The sequence below is a fragment of the Electrophorus electricus genome, chromosome 12, assembly GCF_041902795.1.
Source record: "Electrophorus electricus isolate QZ-2024a chromosome 12, ASM4190279v1, whole genome shotgun sequence".
Taxonomy (NCBI): Eukaryota; Metazoa; Chordata; class Actinopteri; order Gymnotiformes; family Gymnotidae; genus Electrophorus; species Electrophorus electricus.
In genome coordinates, this window is record NC_137508.1 from 20,131,640 (window position 1) to 20,155,000 (window position 23,361).

General features: G+C 39.3%; 1 protein-coding gene and 1 long non-coding RNA gene across 10 annotated transcripts in view; one reads left to right on the forward strand and one right to left on the reverse strand.

The window, feature by feature from the left end:
• lyst (lysosomal trafficking regulator) overlaps positions 1–23,361 on the reverse strand; it is an 83,350-nt gene that overhangs the window by 24,725 nt on the left and 35,264 nt on the right. For all 7 annotated transcript variants that reach the window (XM_035531776.2, XM_035531775.2, XM_081725122.1 and 4 more), the window contains 15 exons: positions 23,027–23,093; positions 22,557–22,666; positions 21,693–22,062; positions 21,332–21,488; positions 21,021–21,194; positions 20,490–20,653; positions 17,447–17,637; positions 15,398–15,646; positions 15,025–15,198; positions 11,799–11,948; positions 11,513–11,650; positions 10,832–11,030; positions 10,433–10,561; positions 8,716–9,439; positions 6,983–7,163 (listed from right to left, as the gene is read on the reverse strand). In XM_035531776.2, coding sequence (XP_035387669.2) covers positions 6,983–7,163; positions 8,716–9,439; positions 10,433–10,561; positions 10,832–11,030; positions 11,513–11,650; positions 11,799–11,948; positions 15,025–15,198; positions 15,398–15,646; positions 17,447–17,637; positions 20,490–20,653; positions 21,021–21,194; positions 21,332–21,488; positions 21,693–22,062; positions 22,557–22,666; positions 23,027–23,093 — 3,177 coding nt within the window. The remainder of the gene's footprint in view (positions 1–6,982; positions 7,164–8,715; positions 9,440–10,432; positions 10,562–10,831; positions 11,031–11,512; positions 11,651–11,798; positions 11,949–15,024; positions 15,199–15,397; positions 15,647–17,446; positions 17,638–20,489; positions 20,654–21,020; positions 21,195–21,331; positions 21,489–21,692; positions 22,063–22,556; positions 22,667–23,026; positions 23,094–23,361) is intronic.
• LOC113577750 (uncharacterized) lies at positions 1,041–7,069 on the forward strand. 3 transcript variants are annotated; one of them, XR_014126684.1, is made up of 4 exons: positions 1,041–5,563; positions 5,672–5,938; positions 6,159–6,303; positions 6,931–7,069. It is a non-coding gene; the product is annotated as an uncharacterized LOC113577750 (long non-coding RNA). The 3 variants fall into 3 exon arrangements; XR_014126683.1 differs by having other exon boundaries at positions 5,709–5,938; XR_003410670.3 differs by having other exon boundaries at positions 5,709–5,776.

Below are 23,361 nucleotides of genomic sequence, written 5' to 3' on the forward strand. Positions count from 1 at the left end.
TAACAGAAACATGGATCACCCCTGAGAACTCGGTGACTCTGGCTGCCCTGTCCTCTGCCTGTTCATTTACCCATTCTCCAAGGTATTTTGGCAGGGGTGGTGGCACAGGTTTACTATTGTCTCAAGAGTGCCGTTTCACTCCACTTTCCTTCTCTTCTCTTTCCATGTCCTCTTTTGAATTTCATGCCATTACAGTGTCTTTCCCCACCAAACTTCTTATCGTCATCTACCGCCCTCCAGGTTCCCTAGATCACTTCATTGAGATCGACATCCTCTTGTGTCAATTCCCTATTGAAGGAAATCCACTCATTCTCCTTGGTGACTTCAGCCTTCCATCAGACATGCTGCATGCCTCCTGCATCCTTCCGCTGTTCACAGCATTCGACCTCACCCTCAACCACTCTCCTCCGACTCACAAAGCAGGCAATGTTCTGGCCCTATCCTTCTCACTTTCCCTTCCTTCTCTTTCCATCCAGTCCTCTCCAACATATTGCTAAGTCCTCTCCACCTGCCCCCTGGCTAACAAACACTTCAGTGCCACAGGAGAGAACTAAGGACTGCAGAGAGGCGGTGGAGGAAATCTCACCTAGATTCAAACCTCAGCTCATACAAGTCTCACCTTTCCAAGTTCTTACTGGAAGTAAAATCTGTAAAGGTCATCCTACTACAGAGAGAAATTTGAATCATCAGCATCTGAGCCACAAAAGCTCTTCACTATTTTTATTTCTCTCCTTAATCCTCCCCTCCCTCCTCATCTCCTACTCCTGAGGATTTTATCACCTTCTCTGAGGAGAAGGTTGCAGCAATCCACCAGTCCTTTTCCTCTGTTCCCACTCTTCCAACCAATGTGCATTCCCCAACATCCAACTCTGACTTCTTTTTCTCCTCTTTCCTCAGATGAAATTCTTCAACTCCAGCAATCTGACTACATGCCCGCTGGATCCAATTCCTTCCACTCTGTTCCAGACAATCGCAAGAGATCTGCTTCCTTTCATCTATCATCAACAGCTCCTTATCTTCTGGATATGTGCCTACTGCATTCAAAACTGCCAGGGTGGTACCAATCCTCAAGAAAGCAACACTTGACAGCACCAATGTTACCAACTACAGAGCGGTATCACTTCTCTCTTTCCTCTCAAAAGCCCTCGAATGAGCAGTTTATAACCAATTGTCTCTTTCTCTCACCCAGAACCAGCTGCATGATCCCAATCAGTCTGGCTACAAACTGGCACATTCTACAGAAACGGCCCTCATAGCAGTGACTGAGAAACTTCATGCTGCTAAAGCTGCCAAACAGTCATCTGTTTTGATTCTTCTAGACCTTTCAGCAGCCTTTGACAGTGAACCACAGCATTCTTCTTTCTGTTCTCTCCAGGCTTGGTGTGACTGGCTCTGCTTGGAAATGGTTTCAGTCTTATCTGAAAGGACAGTCCTATCAGGTGACGTGGAGAGGATCCACATCTAAACCTTGTAGTCTCTCCATTGGTGTTCCACAGGGCTCAGTATTAGGCCCCCTTCTTTGTATACTCGTTCTCTTGGTGATGTAATATCTCCTGATGGTTTTTCCTACCACTGCTATGTTGATGACACTCTCTTTCTTTCTTTTTTCTTTTCCACCCTCTGACACACAGGTCTCCAGACGCATCTCGGCATGCCTGACTGACATCGCGTCATGGATGACAGCCCACCACTTGAAGCTCAACCCCAGTAAAACCGAGCTTCTGTTCATCCCAGGTACTCCCAACCCTTACCATGATCTCAGTTTCCTTCGAGAACTCCCCAATATCACCATCCAAAGCTGCCTGTAGCCTGGGCATAACTTCGGACAACCAGATGTCATTCTCAACTCATGTTTCTAATCTAACCCGGTCTTGCAAATTCCTCCTTTGTAGGGTATTGTTTATGTTTAACAAATTCTAGCACTTATTGTTCAAGATATACCTTATGTATTTTGTACTTCTAGGTATCAGCATTCATCCCTGTATTCTACTGTATTCTAGTTAATTGGTATGTTTGATTCTAACCTACTGTAGTGTACTAGGATATATTCTATGAGTAAATGACAAAGCACCTTTGTAAGGCGCTCTGGATAAGAGCATCTGCTAAATGCTGTAAATGATCTGGGGATGTTTCAGCAAGGTTTGAATTTGTCTTTGTGAAGGACACATGAATCAAGCCACTTACAAAACTGCTGGAAGAAAACTTGCTTCCTTCTGCTCTGACAATGTTCCCCAACTTTGATTGTTTTTTTCAACAGGACAATGCTCCATGTCACACAGCCAGGTCAATCAAAGTGTCAATGAGGAACCACCAGATCAAGACCCTATCATGACTAGCCCAATCTCCAGATCTGAACCCCACTGAAAACCTCTGGAATGTGATCAACAGGAAGATGGATGGTCACAAGCCATCAAACAACGCCAAGCTCCTGGAATTTCTGTGCCAGGAGTGGCGTAAAGTTACCCAACAGCAATGTGAAAGACTGGTGGAAAGCATGCCAAGACGCATGAAAGCTGTGATTAAAAATCAGTTATTCCACCAAATATTAAATTCTTGACTCATCCTAAATTGAAATAATAGTACTGTGTTGTTTATAAATGAATATGAACTTGTTTTCTTTGCATTATTTGTGGTCTGAAATTTCTGTAACTGTTTTGTTATTTTGACCATTAGTCATTTTCATAAAAAAAAAAAAAATGCTTTATCTGGAATTTGAAAGATATGTTGCCAGGTAAAAGCTCTACAAAGTAACAGTTTAACATGGTGTTCACTATGACCTCAAATGGTGTAATAAACTCAGGTAATGTCTGGTTATGTTATTGTAAACTTCAAATTGTGCTGTTTGCTTCTATTATTTTGTCATTTGTTCATAGTTTTCTTTCCTTACTCTCTTCAGTACTTGTTCATTATTATTTTTATTTGTTCATAATTATCTCCATTACATGTTACTAAACTCATTGTCTCAAACAATGTAGTTAGCCACTTCTAATTTTGTTTATGGAAATCTTACATGAACCAACTAGACAAAATGTATTCAACAAAGTTAGTAGTCTTTAGCTTTCAAATTTAAAGTAGTAAAGGAATCAAAGTGACTTTAATCACTTTACTTATTTGACATGTTTGATACCTCATTGTAAACGTCATTCAAAGACCATGAGGTACGAAATTGTTCAAGAAATGTATAATTATTTAGTTTTAACTTTGTAGTGAACCGCCTTAGAATGTCTTAAAGGAATTTCACCCCTATTGATAAAGTATATTAATATGTCTGAACCCTGAACAGGCACCTCCCCTCCCTTGTTTGGAGTATGGAAGAACAAAGCAAGCCTGAATGAAAAGAAACTAAGAATTTTTATTTTTTCCTTGAGAAACCAATTCAACAGCAACTTGCTAAGCAAATTGCAACAAACCTGAGTCTCATTTAATTTCCTTGTTTAATTTCTCATCTTTTAGTGTATGTTCATCTTAATTCGCTCTTCACAATCTTTTCTGTGACCTACATTTTTAATTAAGCCAATATTGATCATGTTGATCATAGTGCTGTTAAGAAAAAAAATGTATTAACCTATGTATACTGGTGTAACTTTGCTTTGAAAAGTGCTAGGGACAAGAATGCAGTCTAAGTCATCTTAAAACAAAAGTTCCATAGTGAGCTAACAAATTAATTTGTGCTGTTGTAAAGATGGTAGCTAGTACAGATAATGTTTAACTAAAGTACAAGTTATTGTCATTTTGAAAGATATGTATTAAATTCATTAAAATCAGCTTTGTTTGAGAACTGAAATATGACTGTTTTAAAATACATCATACTCTTGCTCACATATATGGTCCAAGGATCGTGTCAGAGTTGTTGGGATTGCAGTGCTATTTTAATATGTTGATTTTGTGTGGAAAATGGCTTGCTTAATTCTTGGGTCAAATTACTGGTTTATAAATGGATGTGTTTATGCATCTGGGTATTTTTCACCTCAACCACAATCCATGCCTTCTATGGAGACATCAGATAACAATTCAAAAATACTGAATAAATACATTCTATCACACCGTTAAGCAGTACACATTTGTTTGAAGCAGTCTCCTTTCCATTTTAATTTACATTTAGATTGTACATATCAAATGTACATGCTCATCTCTTTGACCTACTAAGGAATAACAGAAGATGTCTATGATAAATATGTAAACCAGGTAACCACATCTTTTAAATATTCACACTCCAAACTATAGTAAACATCATGTAACAATCATACAATGTTTAATCACAATACTACTCATTAAACCATAAAATATTCAGGATAAATGTGATGTCAGGATCACTTTTCTCACAAAGATGACATCAAAATGTAATTTGTAAAGGTTTTAACTGTACCACATAATCATATACTGATGTTTTTAATATGAGTTTAGCAGTATACCACAGGTCTATACTCATCATCATCATCATCATCCACAGTAGAACGGAGGTACAAAATACCACTGCTGACTGCCACACCAACACCAGCAATGGGTGTGGGCTAGGATACTGCCAGGCAGCCCAAACCTAGACAGCAACTGAGGGTTAAGGGCCTCGCTCAGGGGCCCAACAGCAGCAACCTGGCAGCAGCAGGGCTTAAACCAGCAACCTCCCAATCACAAGTCAAGCACCCCAACCACTGAGCCACCACCATCCTCATACAGGTGCATACTAATTTCAAGGATGTAGACTGGAATAGAGCTTCATTCTTTGTGCACATCAGAAATGACTATGTGAGGAAGTGGAAGGCAAACACAGAGAGCAAAGATATATAAACCAACTAATTGTATTTACTCCACTCTGAAATGTAAGCTTTCTGAGAATAAAGTCCATGACAAACAGCTACAGATTTATCCAGTGGCCACAGGCAGTGAACAAACACTTAGAGACACAATTAACAGTCAGTCATCCTCACACAAACTGAGAGAGGAGAAAGTGCTGTCAATTACATTATCTGTGTCCTAAGTAAGTAAAAATTAGCCCAGTCTAAACCTTCAAAACACTTCAATACAGGGGTAACTCCAGGCAAGACTGACTGCAAAATGTCAAAAGTCAAATTTATTTATATAGTGCTTTTTACAACAGATGTTGTCACAAAGCAGCTTTACAAATGTTCGAGTCCAAGCCTCCAGTGAGCAAGCCAAGGGTGATGGTGGCAAGGAAAAACTCCCTAGAGCATGAGTGTTACGTGCCGTGTTCTTTTGGTGCGTGTGTTCTAGATTCACTGCCAGGATTTCCCCCTGTTTGAGACTCTGCCCCATTCCTCGCCGGGTTTTCCAGCAAACTGCTTCTGCTATTTAATGGCCCCTCCCAGAAGAGGAAGAGAGGAAAAGAAGGGAGACTGTTTTTGTTGGTTTTGCGTTTTCTGGTTGTTTGGCTTGTTATTGCAATTTTGTCTGACCTCGTTTTCCCCATTTTAGACTTCATCTTTGGCTTCACCCCTCCTGCTTCGGTAGCTGTTTTATAGGTTTGTTTAGGGTGTATTTCTTTTTTCCATTAGTGTGGGTTTTGTTTATTGTTTTTGCCTGGGTCACTCCTGAAGAAATTGCACCAGTAAGACTTTTTGTAAATAATATCCTCTGTAAAATATAACATACAGGAGACTTCCATTTGTGCTTCTGTTTTGTTAATATTTGCTTTTCACAACTTACATTCTGTTAGCCGTTCCCATTTCTTTTTTCTTGTTACGACCTCACAGCATAGATGGGGTCGTAACATGAGGAAGAAAGCTTGTGAGGAACCATGATGTGCCAACGTCTGATACAGGTGCTACAACAATATTAACAAGAAACAAAGTCTGAACATTGGAATTACACTACAAGGACAGACTCTTTTAGTTAATCTTGGAGCAGTACAGTGCACAGATCCAGAATCCTGAAGCATAGCACCACTCATGTCACAAACAAATCCTGCTGCCTGGCAAAGGAAGTAAGAGAACTCTGAATCATATTACAACAAAACCAGCACTCAGCAAGGAGTGCTGGTCAGATGACAGACCCATGAATTTCCAGCACTCTGGATGCAGATATCAGATTATGAGTCTTTCTTTAGAAAGGATAGCCGGCCTGACAGGGATTTCTCACAAATTATAAGAAAAAAACAAAAACAAAACATGGTTAGTAGAATATATTTTTGTATATTCATCCAGATTCCTGTTCAAGGCCTTGCAATCCAGAATGGATCCGCTTTTCTGGAAAAGGAAATCTACTCTCTGCAGAGGCCAATATACATCTGCATTTGACCACTCCTTTTCTGAAGTGGGCAGCATTTTCAGTAGAAGTACTGCTCTTCTGGTACAGTCTATAAATAGATTTTAAATATTAGTTTGTCCTCGTACCCTGTTCACTATACAACCTGGCTGCCTGATTCTTTTAAGGTTATTTAAACTTTATTGAGATGGGATTAGTTTTACATGGGGAGGTGGTGGTATTGTAATTATTACCAGCACACCTTAGTTATTTTAAATTCATGTGACTTTTACCTACTATACAACAACTGATAAAAATAACCTCAGGTTATGTATGAATTAACCTATCAGCAAATATGACATATCCTGTGAAAAAGGAGTTTTTGCACATTTTTTCTCAGCATGGAAGAGCTTGAGGAACCATTTACTTTCGTTATATACTTTGGTCTGCTAATGTTCAAACCAAAGTTATTGCTTCAAAAAGCAGTTTTATTAAATTTTGCATAGGTGTGTGTACAATACATTAGCATTTGAGAGTGCATCATCAGTGTTGCATAGTATGTGAAAGGTTTAACACTCATCATTAACAGCAATAGTTTTCTTGGAATATCCATAAATTAATACAAATAAGTAAAGTTTTAACACTGTTAAATAGTTTTCACATCAAGCTACTGAAAAATTGCTCATTATGATTGCTGAACTGATTAGCTTCTGATTCATACTGATTGTACAGGTGTTCTCTTGCACTGAGGGGACAAAACAACTGCAATGAGCACAGGACTGACCTTCATCACCCCTTGCTGAATGAGAGGGGAGGAGTGGTTGACCAGGACAATGAGGGCCTCTGGTTGGATCAGTTTGTCCATCACCTCCTCCAGCATGAGATCTGGCAGCAACAGCAGGACACCTCTCAGTAGCTCATAAAGCCCACAGCAGATCAGTACCAAACAGTCCTCCGTTCCAGACCTCAAGAAAACAGGCAATGTTGATTTCATTAACTACAATAAAATGCCAAATTGATTCTGTAAATCTTGGTTCAAAGGAATGTAGTTGACCTGTTTTTATTAAATCATACAGCACAGTGACCATGTGACCTTGACTAATTTTCACTACTTTCATAACTTGTGTTTTTTTTGTTGTTGTTTTTTAAGTTTGGCTTTCTGTAGCCTAGCTGTTCTAGTTAGTTTAATTTAGTTCAGATTGACTTATTTGCTTTGTGTCAGGCAGCTGACATCAGCTCCCTCATGCACATAAGAATGAAGAAAATATTTTTGTAATGAATACCGGAAGAATATTTTAAATATGAAACTCCTCTTAACTTGGACATCATAAATAACTTGCCAACCTAATGAGGAGATACACCAGAAGGTTTGTAGCTTCATGGAAACTTTCTACAAATTTCTACAATTACTTTTTATGTTTGACATAAAAAGAAACATGTCAGAAACATTATGACTAAAAGGTGAGTACAAACCAAACCAATTTGTTTGAACAACAAACATCACCTCAATAACATACAAAATACGATATTTTGTATGTTATTGAGGTGATGTTTGTTGTTCAAACTCACGACTCATTGTCATCTCATGACAAGTCAGATAAAAACACCTACAAGGTTTTCTAATCACACACAGTTATACATCTTTAGAGATGATGTGTTATTAATGATTATCACTTTGGTTAAAAGGTATAGTGTACATTGTGAAGTTTATTTGATTATACAGTTATTTTAATATCTGCAATTACTTATAAGAAGGTTTAAGTAATTATAGGACCGTGTTTATGTGACACCGAATTCTTAGCATAAGATCTACAAATGTTGTAGCTAAAGTTCTGGCCCTACAGATGGAGGAAGTACAATCCTCAGTCAGCACTACCCACATTATTGTCCTCATCAAGCTGACATTACAACTGGTGCCAGCCATGTGCCAGCCACTGTCCTCCATTACAAGAAACAGGGTGCCAGTCAATTACTAACAGACAACATGTGGTACAGGAGGTGGTGGCCAGAGCCCAGAAAATAATAAAAAGCTGAATCCATAGCTGTCCTTTAAACAATGCGTGCACAGTGCAGACTTAACAAGTAAACATTTACAAAAGGGCTTAGGCTGAAATCCTGTTAAGAAAAAGTAAAAAAAAAAAAAGAAAGAGACACCTTTAGGCTAAATCTAACAAAACCATGATAAACATAAAATCAGAAACAAAACTGAATTATTTAGATCTGTTAACTGGAAGCAATAACAGATCTAAACACAAGAAAGAAAAAGAAAATGTAAGGGTTTACTGTAAAAGCTGCATTTTCATTTTCTCAGTGCATGAACATAACACATTTTCTAAAAATAAAGGAATGTGTACTATTAGTTGAAATCCTAGGTGTAAAATAGAGACTTGCAGACCCCAATACTAAGACACAAAGTAGTCAAACAAAAAAGTTACATTTAGGACATTAACTAACAGGCATATAATCATGAGTGCGTGAAGGACTGAAGATTCAAGGAAGTGTTGAAGTATCTCCTACCTGTCACCTGTGGAGTTGGCCTTGCTGTGCATCCTCTCATATCCAGGGGAGTAGGTGTAGCTCTCCCAGTCATCACATGGGGCAGGCCGGTCGGTCACACTGGGCCAACGAACAATGGCAAGAGAGCTATTCTGTGCTGGGAAGGCCAGGCCTAGGCTGGCCAGGTTGCTTTGGCTCCTTTGAAATGACTGAATGCCCTTTAAGCTGTCTGGCCTGCGCAGAGCCTCCTCCCCTGTCAAATGCCTGCGCTCCTCTGATTCTGTGCCAACGCTGCCCTCTGCTGAGCTGCCTGCTCGAGCTTCCTGGTCTTCCTCCATGCTGACAGAGGGCATCTGGGTGGCAGCCTCAACTCTGACCCCAGAAGGCGTTTGATGGCCCTCCTCAACCTCAACCCCAAACCCAGAGGGCATCTGGAGGACCTCCTCAACCCCCACCCCAACCATAGAAGGTGTATGATGGGTGTCCTCTATCCCCTTTGTGTCCTGAGAGTCGCAGATGGTTTTGACTGACTCACAGCTGCTAAGGAGGTTCTCGTTATCACCGTTGTCATTGCTGCTGAGGGCCTGCTGTGTCGTTAGGATCACTCCCTTGTCTGTATCAGGGGCTTCAGCAGAGCCTTGGTGGTGCAGATGGGCCACAAGGGCTGGGGAGGAGTAAGAAGAGGGAGAGGTAGGGAGAAGGGAGTGGTTGGCCCCTCCGTGCTCAAATGAAGAAGGCTGGTGCACTGTGGAACAAAGATATTCCATTAGTTTAGGAATGTGACCAAGGTTTGCAAAAGCTCCCTTAAACACCAAAAGATATGGACAGTAATTTATTTACCTTTTTTAATTTTAGCCATCTTATACCATTTTAAGTGAGCAAAGTACTGGCACAACAAATATTAAAACTAAAAATTAACACTAGTAAATAAAAGCTAGCATTTGTTTTACCAAAATAAATAAACAACCCTCAAATGGTTTGGTTTCAGTCTTCTTTTAGGAAAAAGTAGTTCATGCATGGTTGACTATAAATTTGGGAAATAACTTGGACATTCCAAAGTCTTTCACTGTTTCTTTCTTCCAAGATGTTTCAATTTTGTTGACAGCTGAAATATAACTATGCAGTGTCTGTCAGAGTTTGAATGAGCAGAAACAGGGCATTATATAACAGATGCCTAGCAGAAAATATGGACATGTGCTTTGTGGATTATTTTCGAAGCAATACAAGTTATTAGCAAAAAGATAAAGTATTTGCATTTAATTAAAATACTGCCAGGACCCACAGCTTCTGATTCAATCAGGCTCTGAATCAGCTCATATACAAAAACAGTTGCCAGTTGTGCAGGTACATGCCATGTGGCACAGAGAATGACATTTTAATTGAGATCACAGAAGAAAGAAAGACTCTACACATGCATATGCACACCTATTTTAAGTTAAACTATATAGATGGAAACCAGTAGTCAAAATGTCAGACAAAACAAATATCGACCTTGTTGATAGTGCACACAATCAGACAGATTTCCTGTTCCGAATACATGTCTGATATCTTGATAGATCCAAATAACATTTTACATACGAAATTAATGCCTTTTCTACTTCATAATATAATAAGACAATCATTTAATAAATATGGCTTTAGGTCACCTTAGCAATTTTAGCATAAACTAGCAACCGGTCTGCCTGAGCCTGGCACCTGCTATGATTGGACAGATGTGGTACATCGGTGACTGTGTTACCTTCGGCTCGTGTTTCAGGAAAGGGGTTTGGGGAGAGAGAGAACACAGAGCTGCTTGCTGACTTCCCTCCATTGCTGGAATGGCGCAGATACATCATGGACTGAACTTTCTCCTGGTAAAGCTTACCATCTTGAGAGAAAGATTAATGGCAAAAGTTAGTAGATATTAAAGCGTCTGGTAGAATATAGTGTGGCCAAATGTTTATACGAGATTTATGTTATCGGTTGACACATTTCACTACCAGATATCTAATGTCTCCAGCTGTAATCATTGAGGTAAATTACATAGGTGTTAACTGACAAAAATAATGTTTAATTAATAACGATAAATAAGTCTTTGCACAGAGACTCCATCCAGCCATCCATCCATCCATCCTCTTGCAGTTATAAGTTGACCCACCAATATGCAAGGAGAAGTAAAAGCTGGAAGGTGTATGGCACACATAGGTGTTTGTAGGTGGGTGCACAGCCAACAGAAAGTTAAAGAGTAGTCGCAGCAGGTCCAAGTCGGGAGGAGAGCCTAACACCTCCTGAATGATTTTTACAAAGGAAAGGCAGACTTCCTGTGGGATGGAAGTGAGGTGCTCGTCCCGATTCTCCTATGAGAGGCAATGGAGGATAGTGGTTATAGAAATACAAGAAGAGAAAGGATTTAATATGACATAGGCATATATCTTGGCCACTTGAAACTTGAATAGTTTTTGCAAATCATTTTGGAAATGGCTACAATATAACATATTCTAACCAACCATGAATAGTTACATCACCTGCTATATTGGACATTCATTAGTGTTTTGTGACCATTCAAAAAGGCATCCACGGTTTAACAAATGTAAAAATTAAACATGCAGGTCTATCCTTTTGAAATGCAAGGTTATATCAAGCATTCAGTGGTATTTTGGCATATCAAAATCACTAAGGTAATGTTATCATAAAAACCTATTTGATTTATTTTGGCATTTGCAAAGACACAGTAAACAGATTTTCTATCATTTTGAGTTTCCTCTTGACATCTATGTGTATGGTATAAGGGAATTCACAAGAGAATAGGGAAGTGAAGGTGCTGAATGGTGGCTCTCACCTGCAGAACCTGGCAGGTGAGCAGGAAGCGGTGCACGACCTGGCCTTTAAGAAGCTGCTGGATGTTGAATGTCTGTTGAGGATGGTTCACTCTGATCAGGATCTCCAGAGCAGCCAGCAAAGTCTCCCACACTCCACCCTACCATATGCAAAGGACATTAACAGTAAGCATTCTATTGTTTTTTGGGGGGAATATTGATGGTTTAATAATTCCCCTTTTTGCCATGTAAATATGGTGGTTCAATATAAAAAGAAATGTGTGCCCATTAGTTTGTGAGCATGTGTACTTGAGCTTTGGCCCATATCTTCCAGTCCAGTAGTATTTCAGAGAGCAGTCTGAGGTCCTGCACCACAGCAGTGGACTCAGTGTCCAGATGCCACTGGCCATCCACTCCCACTGTTAGAATAGTGCCGGAGCAGCAGCCATGCAGCAGAGTCTACCAATGCAAGCATGGAAATTTACATGGTGGATTCAGAATAAATGTGGACATCAAGGGTGCTTTAAATAATGTTCAGCTATACTTTATTTTGTATTTGCATTAATCATAAACTGAAAAGAAAATTCTTAAAGTTGATGAAAATCAAGACTAAATCATGAAATGTAGCACTGGTCATTAAACTGATATTTGCCAATCAAATAAAAGCCAGAACTAGGGTGTCACAGTTGAAGAACGTGCAGAAAAAAGGAGGACGCAAAATCAAGTCTCGAACTGAAGAGTACAATGAAATGAACGAAAATAAAACCAAATATAATAGTACACTAACCACAACTAAAAAGGCCAACATAACAGTATTACTAATGATTGACAATCAAAGAAACGCAATATGCTTATAAAGGCAAAATAATAACAACATACAGGTGGTGCGATCACTGTGGCAAGACACCACCTGAATAAGGCATGGCAATAAACAAAAACAGACATACGTTTGACAAAAGATGAAACAAACAAAAAGCCATATGCAATCTAGCAGAGGCTGGGGTGGAGGGTAAAAGGTCTCATGTTCAGAAGCATGATATATGCACATGCACAGAATACAGATTTAAAGGACAAGAACTGCTTAATTAAGGACTACGTGTCAACTCCATCTTACCTAACTTGGTCCAATCAATAGTACTTCAAGTGCATCATTAACTTCACTATTATGGGAAGTGGTGAAAAACCTGGGTGGCACTATTGACTCAATCCTTTGATGCAACATTTAAATAACATTATAAACCAGGTAAATAATCCTTGGTATAAATGGTAAAATATTGTTAGAATAAGGAAAATGCTACATTTACATTTACGGAATTTAGTAGATGTTCTTATCCAAAGCGACTTACAAAAGTGCCTTGTCATTTACTCAGAGAATACATCCTAGCCAGTACAGTAGGCTAGAATCCAAGTTACCTTTAAACTAGAATACTGTAGAAATACAGGGATCAATGCTGATGCCTAGAAGTGCAAAATACATAAGCTCTATCTCAGGCAACAATCAGTGCAATAAACATTAAGTACTAGAGGTAGTTAACATAGGAGCAGTGCAATAAACAATACCCTACAGTGCAATAAACAATACCCTACAACAAGTACAAGAGTTTTAGTTAGTCAACATATGAGCAGGGTCAGTGATCATTTAAATAATCCACAAATAGATGGATCTTCAGTCTGCGTTTGAAGACTGCAAGGGACTCTGCTGTCCAGACAGCAAGCAGAAGTTCATTCCACCATCTAGTAGCCAGGACAGAGAATAGTCTCGATGCTTGTCTTCCATGAGACTTGAAGCATGGTATTTCAAGATGACCCATATTTGAGGTTTGAAGAATTCAAGGTGTGGATCGGGCTTTGACCATTGACATCATGTATAAAGGGGCTGGTCCATTTTTGGCTTTGTAGGCAAGCATCGACTTTTTTTTGTGTGAATGTGTAAAATTCGGATGATTGAAGATCAGTCATGCTGCTGCATTCTGGACAAGTTGTAGAGCTCTGATGGCTCTTGGAGGAAGACCAGCAAGTAGCGAGTTGCAGTAGTCTAGCTCTGAGATTACAAGAGACCGGGCAGTAACCGGGCAGCTTACTGTGAGAGAAAGGCCCGACTCCTTCATATATTACAAAGGAGAAATCTGCAAGACCGGGTCAGATTTGAAACATGAGTTGAGAATGACAACTGGTTGTCCAAAGTTATGCCTAGGCTACGAGCAGCTTCAGATGGTGATACCAGGGAGTTCTCAAAGGAAACTGTGAGGTCATGGTAAGGGCTGGGAGTTCCTGGGATGTACAGAAGTTCAATATTCTCTTCATTTGATGCCAAGATTTGATGCCAGTTTATGCCTTTACAACCTTAAAGCTGGACTAATGTTGGTGGGCCTGTTTAAGAGTGTGGGACAGTCACAGCTGTAATTAATTACCTGATGTCATAGATGTATAGATGGTACAGAAAAAGAGTTAGCAAAAACAATGGTTTTTGGCCCATGGCACTAGTTATGGGCATGTGTGGCAATGGAGCCACAATTCTTTTAAGCTTTTCCTATCACTTGTCCAATATCGCCAGATATTCATATTACTAACAGTTTTAATAGATCAACAGTAAGGCATAGTTTCTTTTTTGAGCTCTGATTCCTCTCAAGATTTTCTCCTTGTGCAGTCTCAGGGAACTTTTCATTGCCATTGTTGCCTCTTCTTCATTAAGGACCTGAGTGCCTGTACAGCTGCTTTGTGATGGTGTCAAAAGAAGTGAATTGAGCTGAACTGGTTTCTACAGCCAGGAGAAACAATTTCCTGGCTGACTATATTTAGGCTTATGAGGTGGCCAGACTATTAGAATCATTACACATGCATTATTTAGCAGCTATCAGAAGACAGGATAACTTCATGTTAACTCTGTGTATTAAAAAAAAAAACAGATTTTATCAGATAAGTCTGATGGAGATACAACATTAGATTTAAACATTCTTATAATACTCTAGGTTAGTACTCAAGATAGTATTTTAGGCTCTAATAAATGGCATCATCAGAAAACATGGCTAAATAGGCATCCATACAAACAAAATTAATAAACTATCAACTTTTGAAGATGTAATATGTGTGTAGATAATGAACATGTAGATAAACTGATCGAGCCATTATATGTTTCTATAGGATGTGATATCTACATAAAAAACAGGAGAATCCATTATCCCTGGATTAAATGAAATGAATTAAATAAATAATGATTAAAAATAAATAAAGATTAAATTATGAATTTGTCATAACTACGTATTTCTAGCCAATCTAATATGTAAATTCTAGTGTCTTTGTTTCAGCAACAGGTTGACAAGCTAAAATGTGCACTTACACTTAAACACTAAGCCTAGCATGGCATGAATAAAGAGAAGAGTCTATACAAACTGCCTGCATTAACACACATAACCAGCAGGCTGCACTGTTTAATGCAACTTACAAGCTCTGAGCAAAGATGTAGAGAATATTATTGTATTTTCACATGAATTCTTGCTATTGCTTACAAAGTCTTGAAAGTTTAATGTATGCTCACCTTAAGAATATGATATCCTACAATGCACTTAGTCTTGATAAGGACCTGATGAATCATGGAATAACCAAGACAACACTCCATCTCGTGTATGCGATGTTGATTACACTTGACAAGCGACAACAGCACCTGCAGAGCCAGTGCTTGAGTTCTCTCACAATTACTCAACTCCACCACCTAATTGAGAAAGAGGAAGAGAAAGAGGCTTTATTAAACTATTACACAGTTAACTCTATAAACCAGTGTACAAATATGAAAAATTACCTCTATACACACTAAAAGTGTTTTAGGTAAAGTCACCAGTTTGCCAGACAAACATGTCAAAAATGATAAAATTCCAAACCGCTTAGCAAGGTCTGTGAGGAGAGTCAATTACCCGAGCAAAGAGGAAGACGAATGCACCAGTGCCTCCAATCATATGGAGGCAGCTGTGGAGGCCATGGGGCTGGGTAGCCTGTAGACTCCTGAGTGAAGGAGGCTCAAGCATGGAGCTCTGTGCCTCTTTAACACTGAAAGGCCTCTGGGTAGGGACAGGTGTCTTGGCCTGGCCCTTCAGACGGATGACGGGTTCATAGATGGTGTAGACAGATGGGCTGCTGGGTGAGTATACAACTGCCAGGCTCTCCTGAAACCAGAGGATGTAAGATTTGTCATTGAGGTAATGTTAAATCAATTCCTACAGGTTGCTCATGGCTTCTGAGCAAACAGTCACTTGCACTTTAATCACTGGGAGACTTTAACTGTTATCATAAAACAAATAAAACAAATAATTTCCATAATTACACAGTCCACAATACATTTGCATGTGAATCCCAGGAACAACTGCTGCTAATTAAAGCATAACATCAGTGGAGGAGGGCTTAGTTCAATAAGCAATATTGTGTTTTGAGTACTCAAACAAAATTGACACTTGTTATTCTAAGGGTATGACAGTAATATCCACTTCAACTGGTTAAAACCAGTTTTTAATTGTAGAACAAAATAAAATATCTCATTGTACAAGTACAATAAGGTAGTTTGGAACTGATATTTCGAATCATATTTTCATCATGTATTCACACTATTTTCTATAATGACTGGTATGGAGCTTGTGTCATTCAAGGGCATCATGTAATGTATTTCACAGGTTTTCATATCTCTTGTACAATATTCTTGCAGCTGCATTACACAGAATGTATGCCACAGGTTTTGTGCAAGATCTGTGTTGCACAAATCTAAATGGTTTCTTTTCATACAAAGACTTGCACATTTCAGTTACACTCAAGGCATCATAGGTTGGAGACAGCTTTACATTGTGCCTTGAAAAAGTATTCAACCCTCTTAAAAGTCATCAAATTTGTCTAGATTAGTTACACAGATTGTTCTAGTCAGTACTGTTTTCCAAACTATTAAACATGTCAGTAGCTCTTAGAAAAAAAAATGCTACTAGCTTTTTCAGACTAGAACTTGGTAGAACAATGCCTTGTTGCAACAGTGTCAAATTTCTTGGGATACATTTCTACTTGTTTTACATACCCTTGACACTTGATTTTCACCCATTCTTCCATGCATATTTGCTTCATTTCATACAGGCTGCTCTTTTCCCCACGTGGACCGCAATTTTCATATAGTGCCATAGATTCTAGAGTGAATTGAGATCTTTGACTTGCCCATTGTAGAACATGCACCTTTTTGTTTTTCAACCTAGGATCAATGTCCTGCTGGAAGCTGAATTTTCTCCCAAGCTTTTTTATTTTTATTTTTACTTTTTTTTAGCAAACTGAAGCAGGTTGTCTTGCGGCATCTCCTTGCATTTTGCACTACCCATCAATACTTTTAACAAGATGTCTGCTTAGGAAAAGCATGCCCCCAACATGTGGTTGGCACCACAATACTTCAGTGTTGGGATGGTGTTTGCTGATGAATGGCCAGTGACCCACATCTTGCTCTGATGCTGAGTTTGTTATAGGCAGTGCCTGGGTAGTATGATACAGCTTCCACTTCCTCACACATGATGCAACAGTGCTAACTGGGTAATTGAAATACTTGAATATTACTTTGTAGCTTTCGTCTATCTTGTGAATATCCAGCATTATCTCTAATGTCCTTAGAATTCTCTTTGGTTTTCATTTTTCACAGCTTTCCAGTTTCACAGTGTACACATGGTAAAACTGTGGGGAAAATATTTATTTATAATTTATTTATCTATTTATCCAAAGGTGAACATTTAAAAATTAATTTACAGGTAGATGCTAATTGTAAGCCAGTTTGTGTGCTAGTTATCTTTCATTTATGTAAAGCTTCCATAGCACAAGGGACAGATACTTATGCAAACATTTTTTCAGTTAGTAATTCTTGTCATAATATTTTCATACAAAAAGATTCAATAAGCTCATGTCACATTGAGGTCATGTTGTATGTAATCTTGAGGCAGTTTGAAACTTACGATAAGAAGCGACACATCTACTTCAGAACTTCTCATCAGTAGTTCCCGAATCTGCTCACACTGAAGACCATCCTGTGTAACATATTTAGAGAGTGTTCCGCTGGGCTTCCCATACTTGCATGGCATGATGGAAGTGAGGTCAGGGCCACTGGCATAAAGATAAAAAGCCTCCTCAGTGTTGATTTTGGAGCCTAAAACAACAAAGAGAAACAATTCTTGGCAAAACAGGAAAATCAGGTGTGGCCTAAGGGTTTAACTATACATGTTTTCAGGTTTGATATAATTTTCAATATAATATCATTAAACAATATAAAAACTGCCTCATATAACATTTTATACAGCATAAGTATGCATTTTTAACTGCAAAACCAAGCTATAAACAACTCCTAGAATATAAAAGTGACAACAAACCATTTGAGCATAGGTAGTTATCTTTCATTTGTGTAAAGCTTCCACAGCACAAGGCATGAATACTTACATTTACAGCATTTAGCTGACGCTTTTATATAATAATAATTTAAAAAAATAATTTAATTTAAAAAAAAAAAAAAAACACCTTACAATTATGACTGAATACAACTTGATCAATTGAGGGTTAAGGCTCAGTGGCCCAACAGAGGGGCTTGAACCGATTACAAGTCAAGTACCTTAACCATTGAGATACCACTGCCCTATACTTATGCACACAGCATTTTTGAGTTACTCTACTCTGATGCATGCAGATGGCTTTGATTACTGATATTAAAGACAACAATTGAGAGAGCCTTGGAAGAGACCAACATCTGTGGTCATTAAATTTTAATAAACCTATTTTTAACTAACATTTGTTCAATACAGGACAGAAATTGCTATTAATGTAGTGTGGCCAGTAAAAATGCTTCATAACTTTAAACTATATAAAGTATGTGCAGGCCAGTCAAGTTCTTCCACACCAAACTTGCTCATCCATGTTTTTATGGACCTTGCTTTGTGCACTGGTGTACTGTCATGTTGGAACATGAAGGGACTATCCCCAAACTGTTCCCACAAAGTCAATTGTCCAAAATATCTTGGTATGCTGAAGCATTAATGGTTTCTTTCACTGGAAATAAGGGGCTGAGCCCAACTCCTGAAAAACAAGCCCACACCATAATCCCCCCTCCACCAAACTTTACACTTGGCACAGTGCAGTCAGACAAGTACCATTCTCCTGGCAACTGCCAAACCCAGACTCATCCATTGGATTGCCAGACTGAGAAGCATGATTCATCACTCCAATGAACATGTCTCCACTGCTCTAGAGCCCAGTGGCGGCGTGCTTTACACCACTGCATCCGCTGCTTTGCACTGCACTTGGTGATGTAAGGCTTGGATGCAGCTGCTCAGCCATAGAGCGCTCTACTCACTGTTCTTGAGCTAATCTGAATGCCACATGAAGTTTGGCAGTCTATAGCAGTTGACCTCTGCGTACTGTGCTGACCGTGCTCTGTCATTTTACGTGGCCTACCACTTTGTGGCTTAGTTGCTGTCATTCCCAATTGCTTCCACTTTGTTATAATACCACTGACAGTTAACTGTGGAACATTTAGTAGCGAGGAAATTTCACAACTGGACATGTTACACAAGTGGCATCCTATCACGGTACCACGCTGGAATTCACTGAACTCCTGAGAGCGACCCATTCTTTCACAAATGTTTGTAGAAGTGGTCTGCATACCTAGGTGCTGGGTTTTATACACCTGTGGCACTGGAAGTGATTGGAACACCTGAATTCAATTATTTGGATGGGTGAGTAATACATGTGGCAATATAGTGTATAATGTGCATTGTATTTATATGGATCACTTCTATTGCATGATCTACCCTGTTGTGCAAAGTCTTTCATAATGGCACAAGAATGTTGAATTTAATTTAGGAATGATGCAACAGTTGCCTTTCAATGCATGCAAAAATTCCAAAAAAGGCCAAACAACCATTTCAGTAGTTTTAACTGTGATATGATAAATGCTTACAGCAAAGCAAAGCAAATGTAAATAATTATCATTGCACTTTTAAAAGTTTACCTTCAAGTATTGCTTTTTATTTAGCAGAGGTAATCTTCCATAATAAACTGATCTGAAAGATTACCATTAATTACCATTAGAGATCAAACATGCTATAGGAACAAGGGACAAAAAGTGTATGATCACTGATGTTAAGACAGAAATGGAAGTCAACGAAGAATTCCAGGAGACATTTATCCTTCCAATTGCAATTCCTGCATTTGGCAGGTTAGCGATGGCCAGACTAGGATCATTCATAGCCAATTAGAAGCAACAGTATAGCCATTATCTCAGGAAGCATTCTCTGTTTGTGGGAATGTAGAAGACACACCAGCTACAAACAAACAGTGACCAGTTCCCTCCCATCAGCAATCACAAAATATCAAAAAGAACTGAAAAAGATGTCCAGTCCCACATAACAGGGTAAAAGGAATAGAACAGAAAGGAAAGGAACATTACACAACACCAAACAAGTGCCAACATAGCCATTCAGTAGTGAAATAAACACAACATGCTTGCAATGGGATAAGTCTACTGTTGCCAAAAAACAAAACAAAACACAAGAACACTATTACTAATGCCAAGGATGACTCTTCCATACTAAAGTGCTACTAGCTCCCCTTATGGAGAATGTCAACCTCCTAAATATACCCGAGTAAGGTACAACTCACAACAATAAGTTCAATCACATCTGTGATGGCCTCACCTGGTCAAGCTAATCATGAGGCATAGTGTCACACTGATGTAGTGCAACACAGTGCTACCTGAAACACATCAGCATTAGCACCTCAAAAATAAAAATAAAAAGCTCACAATCATCCACAATGGTAGACTACACCAACACAAACTGAACAAATATATGGTTATTTGTTGAAGATGACATGTAAAATAAAAGCCAAGGTTCACAAAAGATGGGGGAAAAAAACAAAAAAAACAAAAACAAACCCAGATGTAACAAGGTCTCAAAAAGATGGATGGTTGGGGTTGTGGAAGAGGACCTCTGAGGCATCAAGGAGTCCTACCATTAAACAGGAGCAGGGTGCCCATATCCATGCGTGGGACCACAAGTTGAGGCAGCTCATCTGAAGCATTTAGGCAATGACCCAGCATACAGAAGGTCCTGTTACTATCAGATGACAGACTGGACTTCCTAGGAAGCGTGTAGTCCAGTGAGACCTTGCACTTTCTGAGGGAGGTACAGATGGAATTTATTGTAGTTTTTGTTGTATTTTACTGTTGTTACCAAGTTAAATAAATGCAAACTAGACAGAAACACCCAAAGATTCTACTTGCTACTTTGCTCTATAGCTGCCCTAAACTAATTTATAAGAATATCAATTCAGCATTGACTAGCTTCTGCGCCAAAATCTTTTTACAATTACATTTATGTTAGAGAAACACAAGAAATGATCATGCACTGCAGTCAACAAAGTCTTTTAAAGTTATGTGGTTGGCTAAATATGCAGTCATCAAAAAATACAAGTCTAGAAATTTGCATTGTTTATTCAAATCGATCGAATCAGCTTTTGTGTGGGATGTTACAGCTCACTTACTTGATGCCACACACCCAGAGCACCACACAACCACGAATGTTCTTCTTGCCCTCAGGCTGCTGTGTGTAGGTAAGTGCCAAATGCTGCCAGTGGCCTGCAGTCAGCAATCCCTCATCAGACTCAGTCTGAGCCAACAGACCAGCTTTCATCTCATCATTGGGATCAATGCAGATCCTTCAACCAGAAATCCAGTAGAATAGCTCATTCATCATTAATCCATAAAACAACCTTTCTCAAAATGGGAACACCAGGAATATATATTCTGAAAAGCACTAGCACAGACAAAATTCACATCTTTTATGGCATGATACCTGAAGGTGCAGGCTCCAGTAGAGGTATCTGTCCAGACCTGCAGCATCAAAGCTTTGGAGCCCAAGGAGAGAACATGTAGAAGGCCCTTCTCCCCCTGCCATTCATCCAACTGAGAGGCCCCATATTGGACCGCGTCATCCCGTCTCAGCTCTTCACCTGAAATATGCAGTCACAAAAAACATACACAGTCAAATGTGGCTGCACTGTTAAGAGTGTAAAGGTGCAAGCAAATAATGTGGTCAGTGAATAAAACAAATCAATGAAGGAACAACAAAAAAAATGCAGGGTGGATCATCACTCATATAAGGCAAGGAAAAGGCAAAAGCACTAAAACCAACACCTGTGGAAGTTTCTTCATACCTCTGTATAGCCGCTCCTCCTCATCCTCATTCTTCATGACTCGTACCCAGAGTGAGGCACTGAAGCCACTGGCCATGTGTGGCCAGCAATTCTGCCCCACCAAAGCAAGGTGGAGGGGAGCAATGTGCCAGGGGGAAGCACGCAAGTGCCCAGGCCGTCCATCGCCCTCGGCCCTGCTTGCACACAGCTTGCCCCTCCACAGCATGCTCATTCCTGCTCTGGCTACGGTCACTCCATTGGTCTTTGGCCCTACAGAGATGCTGGTGCCTGGGAGGCCAACATCCAGGAGCATAGGGAAGGACAGGTAGTGCAAGGGCTCTGTATCTGTGTTAGCCTCCACCACCTGGAGAAGGCCTTTCAGCAAGATCTCCTTGAAAAGAGGTGAAAACAAGAACTGGGTGAAACTACAGTACAGTATGGAAACTACAGTGAGCCAGGCTGGAGTGAAACTATGAAACTATGATGCGTCAATTTAGCAGTGCAACATCAGAGTTACAGTGAGAGGAGCAGCAGACAGGAATAGCTAAATACATCATCTTTGAAACTCTAGAAGTACATGAAAAGTTTCAATCATCCAAGTGAGTGGATGTGTAGCAGGAGCATATCAAGATTTCTGGATTTGTGGTGTAATCCTGAAGATGTTTGAGTAGTTATCATCAGTTCAAGTCCTACCACTTATGTGAACTTATAAAAATGAGTATGAAGAATCTTAAAATGCCCAATAGAAATGATGTACATTAGGATTTTTTAGACATTATGCAAGTACTCCATCCTTTGGTTCTAGTCTTAATATGTGCATCCTGCTAAAAGTGTATTTGATAGTTTATGGCCGTTCACTGGAATGTAAACTGAGGAAGCACTTACAGTGGGAGGTGCCTTCTCCAGGAAGAGACGGATCAATAAGGCCAGCTCTTCAGCTGTGATCCTACTGCTCACCATGGCAACCAACAGCTCCAGCAGCACTGTCTGGCACTCTACAGGGAACAGAGCATCTATTAGACCCACATACATTCACAGAAACAAACCAGTCCCACACACATTGCCTCAATTTAAGAAATTTACTTTACTGACAAATCCTAATTTGTAGAATGACTGCAGCATCAAGCAAATATTAACACGATTACACAATTAATCTTATGAGCACCAATAACTTGTTGCATGAAGGTGCTGACCAATCTCAGAACTCCCCTTTTGTAGTCTTTTGTAGTTCAAGTTCACAATGGCCATCAAATCATTTTTGCTTAATAGTTCAGTTTTGACCTATGGTAGATAATCCTGAGTTATACACATACCCATCCAAAATATAAACGTTTTAGAACTGTAGGAATACACACCTTTATAGCAGGGATCTGACTGACTAAGTATGTTCTGAAAGCCAGTAAGAATGGTTTTCACAGCACCCTGTTGAGAAATGAAGAGAGCTGCATTAATGCACATTTCTTTACAATTCCTGAACCATTTGCAAAATCATCACACAGTTTAAATATTTTACTTCTTTGTCAATTTTAGATTGGTGAATTTGCAGAAATGACCAGTTCCATTTCACCCCAGATTTCTCCCTACTGGCTTATGCAGGAAGTCCATAAAGTAATTTTTCATTACCTTTGACTACTTTTGAAACACCTCAGCTAGTGTCATGTGTCAAATGAAAAGGAAAGCTAAATAAGCC